Source organism: Oryzias latipes, chromosome 13 (assembly GCF_002234675.1).
Source record: "Oryzias latipes chromosome 13, ASM223467v1".
In the NCBI taxonomy this organism is placed as follows: domain Eukaryota; kingdom Metazoa; phylum Chordata; class Actinopteri; order Beloniformes; family Adrianichthyidae; genus Oryzias; species Oryzias latipes.
In genome coordinates, this window is record NC_019871.2 from 12,982,759 (window position 1) to 12,997,748 (window position 14,990).

The window sequence follows — 14,990 nt, forward strand, 5'->3', positions numbered from 1 at the left end:
GAGTTTGAATGAATATTGGACACACATTGTAAACAAGTTGAGTGTCTGGACGAGTGCAGAAAAATAAAAAAAGTCATTGTTATTATTACACAGGGTGCTGCTTAATGAAAATAAACATAACTATTGTTGGAATCAATAACATATTGTAGCTTTTTATCCACAATGAGACAGAGATAATGTCCAAGTGATGTTTCCTTTATTTGTAATGGCTACAGTCAGCCATGACCATTGTAGAAAAGGTTTAACACAAAACACCTAAAATCGCAACAGCTCTTTGCAAGCAGTCTCACTTCCAAAAGCGTTTAGAACAGACCCCACCCCCTTGATCTAAATTAGCCAATCCCTGTCCCCTATTTTACAAGTCATGCCAATGTGGCCAAATGACGAGATTTAAAGCCAATAAGCATTTCTGACTAGTGTGTTTACTTAAAATAAATCACTGGAACCCTGACATTCAACCAGCTCTAATTCAGTCTGCTACAGTATTATATAAATATAGGAACATAAATATATAGATTATATGAGCCATGTCATAAATATAAAGCTGCAATCCAATTAGTAGATATTACCAGCTGCAGTTTTGTATGACTGCAAATCACAAAGAACAAATCAAACCAGTGTTGAGAGTAGTGTTACACGAGTAATATATTACAGAAAAAAATCATGCCTTGCATCTTGAAGTTTTAGAAATAGTATTACTGTTATATTTTGTATTACAATCAACTGAAATCTACTCGTTCTAAACAGCAATATAAATGTAAAATTATTTTAGTTTATTTTCGTCTTTGTTTTTTGCAGTCCCTTTTCTGTTTAGGCTTTAATATTTATTTATTTATTTGGGCTAATAGGAAAAAAAGTAAAGCCTAAAGTGTATGAAGTGAATTACTCTACACATTTATATCAAAATATTAAATAAATAAATATTCTGAAAGTAAAACAATAAAAGCAGATATTCAAAAATACAACAAAAAATATTTATTGGGAGAAAATAATGATTTAAGAACTGTAACACCTTCAGTGTCATCAAAAAAGTAGAATGTTGTTGACTCTTGATTTAGTTCATCATGCACATTAAGCATGTCCAATCACAGACACGTTATATGCTGCGACCCCAGTACAAGAGAATTCCTCATGGGCAATACAAGAATGTTACTTGAATACAAATTAAGCACTAAGATTATCATTTTTGGCATTTTATTCAGCAACCTTTTAATAAAAGGGTGTCATGTGTAATTATGCTGCAAAGTTGTTGGCGATGATTGAAATATTTTACTTTTCTCTTTTAATTGCTGGCTGCGTTGAACAAAAAAGGTTAAATTCAATCAAAAGCCTTCCCGAATGCAATGAAGACCTGAGAAAGATAACAATCGCTTTGAGTGAAATGAATATGAAAGTGTCTGGACAAGGAAAGGAAGAGAACAGGAGCGCGAGAACGGCTTTGGTAAAATGAGATTAACAGAGGTAATGAGAGAAGAGGATGACAGCGGGTGCATGGCGGCAGAATACAGATACAGAGCAGATTAACTCTGTTTGAGTAAGTTTCCTTTTCTAAAGGTTCTTATCCAATATACTGCATCCCCACTGCACACTCAAACAGACACTTAAACAGTTTTCTACTGGGGCTCTAATCCACATATATTACATTAGCTATTCTTCTCTTATCTCTTCTTTTAGCTGTCTTGTTTCTCTCCATTCTTCTGCGCTCACATCCTACACTTTGTGCTGTTTTAAGGACCATAATGTATTTGTTTTCTCTCCTTTGTAAGTGTTACCCTTGAAATGTAGAATATCTTAAGTGTATTCTTTTTCCCTCCAGGAAACTTATCTAAACAGCAAAAACCAGATACAACTCACAATACACATGAAATTCAAGAAATTCTGATTCAAATTATGTTTAAATAATAAAATATCTGAATGGTTAATTTAGTAGGTAAATGCAAGTGTTGTTAAAAAGTTACATATTTTTCAGACTGCAAGGTGCCAAAAGAAAAACAAATGAGTCCAAATAAGTCAAACTTTTATACAACTCATTCACTCCGCCACGCTCCTGACTGTAATACCCACAATGCTCCAACAAGCAGTACGGCTTCATAATTTACCAGAGTTGTACTTACAGTGCCCAGTACCATAGAAAATCAATTTGAGGTCAGTAAGCACAACCAGAATTCTTATATGAGGTGCACAGAGATTTTCTATTTTTGAAATAATTCAAGAATTTTAAGTGCACCAAATGGTTCTACATTACGGTGAAGGTCACCTAAGTAGTTCTGATTTAGTTAGTTATGTTTTCAAATTTAGGCCTGAGATGTACCAACAACAGTAAAATTACCTGTGTATTGTTAATTAATCACTGATCACGTTACTCAGCCTACTGCTGCATTTGCTGCAATAAAATAATCCTATATGGCACAGAATGCCTTTTATTTTAAAGTGAGAACATGTGAACCTCTGTCAAAAGTTCCTATTTCATATAAAAAAAATCTGCAGATTTCTCCTTATTTTCATGTTTATTTATGCCAACAATACAACAGTTCATTCATATGTATCATGATAGCAACATAAATACATAGCAAAGTGTTATTTTTTTAAAGGGTGAAGTAAGACTTTGTGGCTCCAACTGGGTTGTGGTCAGTGAGAAAACAAACCCGAAAGACTCTTAAGTGTCAAAGGTTGCAGACCTCTCAGTTAAGGGCTGTACGGTGTTGCAGCAGTTCACCTCACAGCGATAAGGGGTGCTGGTTTAAATCCAACCAGGGACCTTTCTGTGTGTTTACATGTTCCCCCCGTGCTTTAGATTTCTGTGGGGGCTCCAGCTTCCTCCCACTGTCCAAAAATATGCTTAACAGGCTGATTGGCGAGTCTAATTGTCATTAGATGTGAGGTGTGTGTGTGTTGTTGTTGTCAGTCTCTGTATGACCCTGAAATCGACTGGCAAACCACCCTGAGACCCCTGAAAGGAATAAGCCTGTTTGGAAAATGGATAGATGGATGGTTTAATTTTAGGGAAGTTATATGAAAACCTATTAACATATTGGAAATATTTCCACATGGTAGAATTACTATTTATAAATAATAAACTTGTTTTAGTTTTTTTTTTATTTTTTGAAATCCATGTCCTGAGCATGTATCTCTTTAAATTTAATTTAAAGATGCATTTTTACCATATATGCCTCACTTCTGCTATTAGCTTATATATGTTATGCTAATAATTGTTCATTTTTCCATTATTAATTGAACATTTAACCTGTATGTATTCTTGGATATTTTGTGATCACGTCAGCTTTTTTAAAAAAATGTTTTTGCTCCTGTTCACTTCAGGCTATCGCATTTTTGAAAAAAATATTTCACAGTATTTTTGTTTTAGCTTCATTTTTTCTATCATTTTAGATGAGAAGAATTTTAGCTCTTTGAGGATTACTGGTTTGGAATATGTGATCAAATTCGAAGAACACTGTCTCTCCACTGTGCTTCCTCAACGTCCCGTCAAGACCATTATGAGCACTTGTTGGTACTGCAATGATCTGTTGCCAAATTCTGAAGGACGTGTGGAATCCCTTGCCTCATTTTTGCCTCAGAATATCATCATACATAATGGAAGCAGTTTTTATTAAACCAGGCTAACATTTCCACTCAGAGTAGATATGCTTGTGTGTAGCGTACCACAGCCGACCAGAAACCTGATGGAAATTGTAGATCCTAAGAAACAAGTGTGTTGCAATATCGGCTGCAGATTATCTATTAAAATGTTTGAAATTCTCTTCAGTTTTCAATCACTGCTGGTTCCAATATCATCACATACAGTAAACTGGGTTCTCATAAAACACCTTGCTTTCATTTTATGTTTCAGTAATTAAAATCTAGTATTTCTATTTAAATTTAAGATTTTATCAAAATACTTTTCATTTTTTAAATATAATCTTAGAAATGTCAGTGAAAAGAGTATGCTTTGATAAGGATGCACTAGATTCAAGCATCGTCTCTTTGGATTTTTGTAGAATGTTGCTTCAATGGATCATTAGTATGAAGGTGAAGTATTAAGAACACATGAGACAAGGAAATGAGTATTCTTTACTTTATTCTTTAAATCTGCCGCCAATTGTTAAAAACATCAAGTTGCCAAATCTTTTTATGTCAAAAGGATAGACATTATTTTCTCCAGGAGATTTCTGGGAAGTGTAAAATTGTAGTTTGTTTCAGAATCTTTAAAGAGACGGTTAGGTAAAGACAAATTAGGCCTTTTTACAGTTTTCTGAACAAAGGCTTGGTTGTGTTCAAGCAGTTAGGTTTCTGGACTGAAAAAGGGGGAAAAAATGACATCATAAAGTGGTTCCCTTATTTAGACGTAGAGGTGTTGTTGGGGAGCAAATGTGGAAAGAGTTAAGTGTCACAGTAACAAATAGGAGCTGAGCTAAAGACCTGCTGTTATAAATTCAGAGTGAAAAATCCCCTTATCCACTTTTTAACTTGTTGGAACCTGTAAGCAGGCTGATGAATAAAACACAAGGTCTGTCATATAATAACTTTTATTAAACTGGAGCTTTATGAATACAACGAAAAAGATTAAAAAGGAAGACAGAATCTCATCTTCCTGTCTGTTTTCTATGCAACACTCTGTCTGCTCCTTTGTTGGGCTTCGATTCTGTAATGAAAGGAGGATGATATGACAAATTGTCCAAGAGTGTGAAGCCACATTTACCAACATCTCCTACTTTACTGCCTTTTTTTCTCCCCAGATCATCCAGCGTGTCCTTCCCTTATACCCTTGTCTCTCTCTTCGGGTCGTGCTTTGTGTTATGAATTCATCTGCAGATAAAGCAGATCTATCATTCTGTCATGAAGGCAGGGAAGGGAGGCAGACTGTGGAATGCTCTGGCTCCAAAAGCTGGGAAGGGCTCCGTGAACACCGCTATGCTTCCCTTCACATCCCCGCCGTGCCGTCTATTGCCCTCAGTTTGAACGTCACTCTCCTGATCCGTGCAATGCCCCAGAAACCCCCCGCAACCATTCCTGTCTACCTTCAACAACCCAGCTCCGACCGAACAGTCCATAGCTGTAACAACATCCTGCTTGATTTAGCCAGAAATCCCCACCCCTTACCAGGTTAGCAGTCTCCAGCTGAATAGCACTCAGCATGCCAATCAGATAGCAGGCAAATTACAGAACCAGCAAACAACATGGAAGAGGGAACCGTAAGATTCATTAAAGGCAAAGAACTCAGAAAGTCTACACTGCAGATTTCATGTCCAGCACTTTTTCAATTTCAAATGATGATCTGAGGTTTGTGTTGCATGTATACACAAAACAATCACTGTCACAGAATTTATATACACTACAGCGATATACAATACTTTTTCTACAGCTGTCAAATTCTTTGTCCACATCTAAGAGTGTCTGCTCGGTCTCACACAAACCACAGAAGAGCAGAGGTGTTTTTTGGCAGCAGTCCGAAAGGAGGAAACATGGCTAATTTAACTAAATCAAACAGCTTTTAGACTCTGCATTCACACTAAAATTCCTCTCTGACAAAAGCACAGTGACACTAAATGATTGTCCCTGATGAGGTTCAATAAAGTTTCATTTTAATGCAGGATTTAGTTTGCATTGTAAAAGGCTTTTAAAGCTGGGGAAAAGGTACAACAAATGACAGGAAGTATGATAAAGTGTGCTTTTAAAGTCTGTTTCTTCACGGGTTTGACACATAAATGAAAAAAAAAATCTTCTGTTAACGTGATTTTCAACTAAGTATTTAAAAAATGACCAACATTAAAAGTAGATTCAAAAGTTTCCAAGATAAGACCTAGTAGATAAAGTAGATATACCTAGTATTACTGTATGCATAGGGATGGATCTATCATACTTTAGGTTTAGTCAATGCAAATAAACCATTTTAGTTGCCATAGAAGTTATAAACTAAAGATGTAAATTAAAGTAGGCCAAATTTATGTATTTGTTACATAGGGATAGTTGTTTTAAACAGTTTATTACGTCAGGTTGATTTATTTAGCAAAAAGGTTGCTTCAACAATCATTACAAGTTCCTATACTTCCTGAAATAACTGCTGCCCACCATAGTTTGAAACAGTTTTCCTTACATTTTGCTTTGATAGAGATTAAGTTGGAAAAATGTGATTTTCTTTCCAAAAGGTTTTTAAGGGGACTAGTTTCCTGATGCTCCCAACTATATCTACATTGAAGTAAAAACTTCAAATAAGATTTTTTGTGCTACCTCTCATTAAAACACTGCACTCAAATTTTTTTTTATAGAACTTGTTTTATTTTTAATCCATTTACTTTTATTTCTGTGAAGTGCCAAAGCTATTGTGTCTCTAAAAGCCACTTTGAATTGCCCCTTTATGTGTTGTACAAATAAAGCCTTGCCCAAAGAGCATTTGTCCTATTAAGATGAACAATTATTTAACCAATCTTTCTGAGGTTCTTTTTTCATAAAATGTATACATGCAAGCCACTTGAATAAGACAAGTGGAGCAAAAGGGTAATAAATTCTGCAACATGACACAAAAAATTATATATTAAGTGGAAGTATGAAACTGTAGAATTTCAAGCTTTGCTTTGTAAATGGTGTCATATGGGGAAGTGATCTGGCCTGAGAAATCCTCTACTAAGTTTCTGAATATCTTGTGCAGTAAAGCAGTAAAATTATGTTTAACTTCCTCGCCTGGTCTTCTACATCCAGCTTTTCCATCCTGTGTGCTGCTGTGTTTGTTTTTCTTATTTCTTCACAGAGAAGAGCTGCTTGGTGGGAATGTGTTGTTTTGGTGCCAAGGCAAAAATAGACGGTAAATTAAAGAGTTTTCTGAGATCACCCCACTGTGGAGCATGACCTCAAAATAGCACACAGGCATATACTCACAGAGCCACATACAAATGGGAAATACACATTTTTGCTGTCCTACTTCTGTTTCATTCAGGCAGCAGGAGTGACACTCGCACAAAATCCTGTGAAATGTGCCAGCCGGCAGTCCTGCACTAAAGTTATGTGTCTAGGAAGGAAGTTCTGAGTCTGATTTACAGATGTTGGTCAGAATTATTGCTTCATTTCATCTTATTTGGAAACACATACAGACTTAGCTCCGCATGGGCGTCCACAACAATTGTCTTTCATTTGACAACTGACCATTTTAACAAAAACAGACCTCATTTGTGTTCCAGATTCATTCTTAACATCCATGAAACTATCTGTATCAGCACAGGTGTTTGTCACACTCACCTTGAGTGAGTCAAAGCAAGCAATGACTCTGCCATTTTCCACCTGACAGCTCTTGGCAGGGTGGGCAAACTTGCACTCGTTGTCTGGACGTGAACAAGTTCCTCTCTGGAATTCCCGACAGACTTCTAGTGTCAGCCACTTTGTGTCCCGAATCGGTGTCACATTCACTGCCATTTCGAACCCGACAGCAGGGATCGCTTATTAGGAAAAGTTATCCAGCAAAAGGAGCTATTTCTTTGTCGATATGGTTTTAGCAACGCAGAGGGAAATGATGGCAAAAAGTAGATAAAGGACATGAGAAAAAACTAAACTTGAGTGGTTTTGCTCCCGACGTTTGATCTGAATGAAGCCTGTGACGCCTTTGATTCACTTAGCACCAGTGGTTCCTCATAGGAGTCAGTCTGTGGCTAAAAAAAAAAGAGACCTCGGCACCTTTTACTCAGGACATGAACTAGTAAGGGTCACAGATGCAAACCCTGTTATCTCTCTTTCAAGAAGCACGCCGGTTTTCTTGATCCTCAACTGAGTTGTCAGATGAAACAAATAGCAAAAAAGATTATTGATTACGCTGGCCCATGATGACAAAACAAAAAGCTGGGGGAAGAGGGGAAAAGGAAGAGAAGTAGCAGGAGACCAGATGAGAGGACAGCAGTAAGACAATTTCCTTCTGCTCACAGGAGCTGATAAAAACTGTTTGTCTTCAGTATCAGCCTTTGTCTTTAGAGAAGGAGGAAGTATTTGGCCTCCGCAGCAGAGGGCTGAGTGGCATAGATGGAGAGGTCTGGCAGACACACAGAGCCGAATTCAGGGGGGGGGGACGAGGGAGGTGTCAGTGGTGTGAAGACATCCTCAGTGGACGCGGCTGGCAGTCACGGCAGTCTTGATGCCTCTGGTGTAGCTGGCAGCTCCCACAGTCATGAGCTGGCACAGAGGCACAGGCGGCTTCAGTGGAGCCAAACGGCCACAGGGTCAGCAAATGAAGGCACTTCTCTCTGCGGACAAACGGGGTGGGAGAATGTCAGCGCAGCGCCCCTCACAAGCTCAGAGACAAAGCCCCAACATGTACAAACACACACATTTTGAACACATTTGTTATTCATTTTTGTGTAAATCCTGCCCCTTGGAGGCCCTGAGACTAATTTGGTGGATAATCCAACAGCAGGCTGTTAACAGTGTAACTCAAGCATTCATGCATAAACTAAAGGAGAAACATACCAGGGGTGTTAAGAAAAAGGCATGCTTATCTGACCAAAAATATACAGTAAATACAACACTTTTGTTTTTGCTCCCATTTGTCATGAGATGAACTCAAAGATCTGAATATTTTCTAAAAAAGAAACACAAAATAAGCATTTCTTTAAAATATTGTTAACAAATCTGTAACAGTGAACTCTTCTCCTCTGCTAAGACAACCCATCCCCCCTTTATAGGTATGCAAAATCTTGATGCTGATTAGACACCCTGATTATTGCACAGGTGTGCCTTAGACTGGCCACAATAAAAGGCCATTGTGAAAAGTGTTGTTTTGTCGTTATATTTTTGTTTTTGTGCAGGTCAGTATCTGGTGTGACCACCATTTGCCTCATGGTGTACAATATATCTCCTTTGCATAGAGTTGATCAGGTTGCTGATTGTGGCCTGTGGAATGTTGATCCACTCCTCTTCATTGACTGTGCGAAGTTGCCGGTTATTGGCAGGAACTGGAACAGACTGTTGTAAACGCCGATCAAGAGCATCCCAAACATGCTCAATGGGTAACATGTCCTGGGAGTATACTGGTCATGCAAGAACTAGAATGTTTTCAACTTCCAAGAATTGTGTGCAGATCCTTGCAACACGGGGCCGTGCATTATCATGATGTAACAGGTGATGTTCTTGAAAGGATGGCAAACAATAGGCATCAGGATCCCATCACAATATCTCTTTGCAATCAAAATGTCATCAATAAAATGCACCTGTAATCTTCGTCCATGACATTCGCCTGTCCATACCATAACCCCACCGCCACCATGGGCCACTCGGTCCACAACATTGACATCTGAAAACCGCTCACCCACACGATGGCATACACGCTGTCTGCCATCTGCCCTAAACAGTGTAAACTGGATTCCTCTTTGCAGAGAACAACTCTACAATGTGCCATCCAGTGTGAGCATTTGGCCCCTCAAAAAAGTTATGACAACAAACTAGTCAGCTCGAGACCCCAATGAGGACAATGAGCATGCAGATGAGGTTCCCTAGACAATTTCTGACAGTTTGTGTGAAATTTCTTTGGTTTCTGCAACAACGTGCAACATCTGTGGCATTGTGCTGTGTGATACAACTGAACATTTCAGGGTGGCCTGGTATTGTGGCCAGTGTAGGGCACACCTGCACAGTGATCATACTGTCTAGTCAGCATCTTGATGTAGCACACCTGTAAGGTGGAATGGATTATCTAGGAAAAGGAGAAGTGCTCACTATAACAGATTTGTGGACGATATTTGAGAAAATTGTTATTTTGTGTATGTAGAAAATGTTTTAGGTCCTTAAGTTCATCTGATAAAAGACGGAAGCAAAAAGTGTTGCACTTATATACTTTTTCAGTCTATTAATATTCTTACTTTGGTTTCAAGTACAATTTATATAAAAATTCTTTATGCTAAAAATATATATATATATATATATATATATAGAGAGAGAGAGAGAGAGAGAGAGAGATAGATATATATTGTTCCAATACAAATGAACAAAATGACTTATCCCAGATTTAAAAAAAAAAAATTGATACAATTTTTTGTAGAGGGTAGAGGGTACAAATAAGGATGGTCAAACCTAGCTAACAGTCAATTTGCTCATCCCTCGTGAGACTGAAATTTGTTGTTTTAGTTGGACAGAAAGTTTTACCGCCACAGCTGGCAGCTGTTCAGGTACGACAGCAAGATTAGGATGAAATAAGGTCACTCTCAAGGAGAAACAAAGAGAATGACAGTGTAGTTTATGCATGTTCCTTTAACATTTTGGAGTCAGTTCAGGAAGGCTCTGATTTATGAAGATAGTTTGTGAATGAGCTGCCAAGCTTTTAATTAGAAGATGGCCGCACCATCTCCTGAGCCATGTGTTTCAAAATGCCACTGGATCCTCTGCAGTTGAACAAATGTAATGCTTTTTGAAAAATCTCACTGAGAGGGCAGTCAAATATGTTTGGAGTGTAAAAAAAAAAATAGTTAAAAATGCTGAATTTTTAAGGAAGTATCAAACTGGCAGGAAGGCCAAACCACCTTTGAATAAAATCAACTGTGATCCAAAATATCAGATAAAATGATGGATATTGTAAGATTTTTACACCCAAAACAGTTCTATAACATTGTAAATAAAGCCAATGAGGTTGAAAAAGCTTTCAAAACCACAATGTAAACGTGTTTATTTATGTGTGAAAATTAGGCTTTTACCCTTTTTTGGGCTTTCTTGTGCAACAAGCCACCCAGAGGTTACATGGTATTCTGACTGGGCTCCAATTATTTTTGTTGTGTAACTTACTTTAACTGGTAAGTGCAAGGATTGTTCCTTTGAAAAAAGTTGGCAATTGTTTATCTTTAATTCATTTAAAAAGTTGCAGATTTACTTTTATTTATCTTCCATTGTAACCCTTGTGCTATCCTGGGCACTTTAACATTGGGAGTTGGGTCATGTAGACCCACTAGACAGTGCGCTGAACCTTTTTTCTTCAATGATTTGTGATCCTCACTCGTGTCCATGGATTACATGAAATCTTTCCACCTTTATCTACCTTTGATGGTAGGGAGAACACGTCAATGTAAGCGTTGGGTCATCTAAGATAGCACAAGGGTTAAACTGTTTAATTTTTTTTAAATATTTTTTAAGTTTAACAGCAAAGCCTAATTTAAAGATATGATTTACTATAGCTAGCCCCTGAACATATTAGATGACACATACAAAGACTTGAAGAAATTTCAAAGCTTTATATAATGAATATCGTGCCCTTTTCTTTCTTGATGAATATATTCAACTTCTTAGATGACAGGAAATGACATTTTACTCAAAGAAACTTTCTAGAGCAGACATGAAGCAAATACAGACTGGTGAATGTTTACTTGCTTGACAAAAGAGTTTTTATGTGCTTAAATTGAGCAGTGAGATTCGATCATCACAAACACATGATGCATAGCTATAGTGATGAGAAATGGCTTCAGTTGTCACATTTTTTCAAAAACTAATAAAATTATGTATAGATATAGATATCTATAATTTTTTTCAAGAATGGATGTGGACGGATGTTGTACATCATCTATCTACTTTTTTCCTGAACCTGAAGATAAGCCAACTTGAAGGTCAATGGCCAGTGACAAAAAGTGGATGGTTTTCAGATTGATAGGTCCCAGACTCTAACTACCTATTAGTCATTGCCATATCCAGTTTGGTCAGGGTTAGGTGTACAAAAACAGGCAGCACAATATCCTGTGCCATGAGCACAGTGACAGATTACTGCATCCTTGCTCACTCTGCAATGTGGTCAGAAAGCTTTGTGGTTTAATCCACTGCCCTCTCCATTTGAGAGTGTTCCTGCAAAACCCTGTATGCCATGTACCCCGAACATCTCATTACAAATAAAGACCCAGTACCATGGAAATAATGGCAAAAATAATGTAAAACGTTTCCCAGCAAAAAACAAAATGTAAACTTAGCCACTTTAACACTGATGTGTATGTCACTACTCAATCGCACTAATTTTTTATACAGATAAGGCCCAAAATTATTGAAGAAAAAACACTAAATGCTATTTAAACTTCACCTTTGCACTGCAACAGTAACAGATGAGTACAGGTAGAGAATGCAGGACTGCACACTGAGAAAGATGCAAAAACTATTCTGCTTCAATTTAATAATGTTTAACTATATATATATATGAGAAATGTCCTGCTTTTTTGACTCATTGTGACAACTGTTCCAGTGTAGAGGAAGAACAACAAAATGTAAAAGAAAAGCCTGTTTTTTTATCAAGTATGCTAAAATGTAATATACCAAAATACATTTTTTTTATTTCAATCTTGATTACAGCACACTGACATTTTAAAATGTAGTTAGAGAACAAGTTTTTTTTTTAAAATATCACATTAGTAGATCAAATCATTTGTTGCTTGTGTGTCCTTCTCTCCTCCTTTATTTGGGTCAGTCACTGTGGTAAACTACTTTTCCATTCCAAAGCTGATAGTTTAGGCAGTAAACGTGTGGTGAAACATATACATAAACGTGGTTAAAACACTACACACAAAAAGGAGAGCTGAGGTGAAAGAGAAAAAATGCAAGCCACTCTTTTAATTACCTTTTCTCTTTCTTCACAAAATCTTCTCAAAATGTTTTCTTTTTTTTATCTGGGATAATAATTTTGTTAATTTGTGTTGGAACAAACTGATCCACTGGATTTAGGGATGATAGCTGTTTTTTTTTTTTTTAATGTAGTAAAAACAGGAACATTTTCAAAGAAGATAAAGTCCTGGATGTCGTCTTTGTTCATCTAATTAAAATTGACAAGAAACACCAACTAAGACTCCACAACCCTAGTCTTTTTTTTTTGTTTGTTTTACAGTAATCCCTGACACAATAGTTGCTAATTTAGAGGTTTTTGCGTGTTTAGTCAATCAGAATCTAGAATCTTCTCAGCTATAACTGCTGTGAGTGCAATAGTAGCTAAAAAAAAGCAGGAAAGTAGAAGTCAATCACCTGGTATAGACCAAGACCAAACATTTCGTTTCTGAATTTGAAACCAGCCTAGAACTTTTCAGTGTTATTAATCGAATAACTACTGGTTTCAGAAAGAAGTGATTTATAAGCTCAGTTAACCAAGTACATCATGATGGACACAGTCATGCAGCAGTAATCCAAAATACCCCAACACATCTGACAGTGCAGTTTAGAAGATGATGAGTTAGTCCAGTGCTACAGAAGTGAGGGAAGAAAATGGTTCCTTCTGAGGCTCAGCTGTTAAATTCTTCCAAAATGTATTCTGTAAAGATATTTTTACTCATATAACTTACACATTTGGTCTTGATGACCCTGAGTCCTAGCTACCCCTCCATAGGCTTAAACTGCTGGGGTCATTTAAGGATACACTGGCTGTTTTTTTCTCAATTTTATAAAAAAACTATTTTTGTAAATCTACATATTATTGTTGCAGTTACAAACTCTTCTTTTTTCTGTCTTAAAATAGATGATTCATTGTTTTTGTGTATTTTTGTGTGCATCTGTCTTTTTCTCTCATGCCAGACTTTTACCTTGATGACTGAGGTCCTGGAGGAGATTTTCTTTTGTAAGATTTCCAGTTACCCAATTTTTTGCTCATAATAGAGGATTACACGGAAAACCTTGTTTTATATGATGTATTTGTAACTTATGCAGAGAAAAGACAATTATTTCATGAATGATCGAAATGATCAGAATGAATGGCTGAAGAATAGAGAAATTAGTGGTTTGCTGTCACACTTGAGCTGACAAAAGTGCTGTGCAGTTGCAAGAGGTGAGGTGGTGTTGCCTCTAAACAAGCCCTGAAGAGGATGGACAAAAAGCACAACATGTCCTTTAGCTGACATATAATGATAAGCTTTTGTACAATGCATCTTTAAGCTTTTGTTTGAAATTGTTTCTTTGGATTTATTTATTTATTTATTTATTTATTTATTTATTCTTTTTTTATGATGCACAGCACCAAAAATCTGTTAATCTGTATGATTCACTCGTTGGTCCATGTAGCAGTCTGTCCTACTTTTCCTGAAAAGCACCAGAGTGCACTTGCAAGTGAACTCATACATTCAGGAAGACCTTAACTTGCTCCAGTTTGGATCAGGTGGGAGTTCACATTTGAAAAAAAAAAAAGGACTATCCAAGGAAACAAATCTTGGTGTGGACCAAAGAAAACGAAAAAAAGTCACTTAAAAATAGAAACTAAAGGTGTCACCTTTTCCCTAAATGTCATATAGATTTATACAACAGAAATATATTTTAGCCATACAGTTACAAGCAAAACTAACACAGAATTTACAGACCTGAACTCCATTTTAATTGTATTCGGCAAAGACATGGGAGGGAGCACTTCAGAAACAAAGAAGGCTTTTATTTTTTAGCTTCTTCTGAAGATACATGTTTATGCAGAAAAGGGAAATCTGAGATCCGAGCAAAGCCCACCAGATATCCAGTAGCACTGAACTTAAGTGTGTGAAATAAAACGCCCCATTATTATGAAGACCGCATGAATGAAAACGGACCAAACATCTGGGGAAATCCTAACAAATTTAAATGAAGAAATGGCAATGCAATTCTCTTTAAGGGGGTTTCTAAGGGCTTTTATATAATTATATAATGTATTCCAAATGGTGAAGTCATACACAAGAAATAATTAAATCTAGTGTGACACAACCTTCTTATGTATTAATAGTCCCAGTCTCACAGAGCAAAGTGAATGAGGCTCCTGACACGAGGCTCCCCTTAAAACAAAAGACTGAAACAAATGAGCATCACAGGTGATTAATGACTTTGCTATTGCAGAAATATATAAATAAAGTAGACATCAATAAGCACCTTAGCATTTGTGAATAATGCATGTGGCCATTTCCCATAGCTAGAGGCAGAAGATATTATTACACCATCAGATCAACTAGCTGAAGTAATAAGTTTGGGCTGAGCGAGAGGTGGGAAGGGCTGAGGATATTACGCGCTGGTGAAAGCCCAATTTCCCCTTCATGTGCATATGCATGGACATTTAAAAATAA

General features: G+C 36.9%; 1 protein-coding gene across 7 annotated transcripts in view; it reads right to left on the reverse strand.

Annotated features, from left to right (window-relative positions):
- mbnl1 (muscleblind like splicing regulator 1) overlaps positions 1-14,990 on the reverse strand; it is a 93,202-nt gene that overhangs the window by 41,878 nt on the left and 36,334 nt on the right. For all 7 annotated transcript variants that reach the window (XM_020708221.2, XM_011482486.3, XM_011482487.3 and 4 more), the window contains one exon: positions 7,228-8,219. In XM_020708221.2, coding sequence (XP_020563880.1) covers positions 7,228-7,401 — 174 coding nt within the window. In that variant the 5' untranslated portion in view covers positions 7,402-8,219. The remainder of the gene's footprint in view (positions 1-7,227; positions 8,220-14,990) is intronic.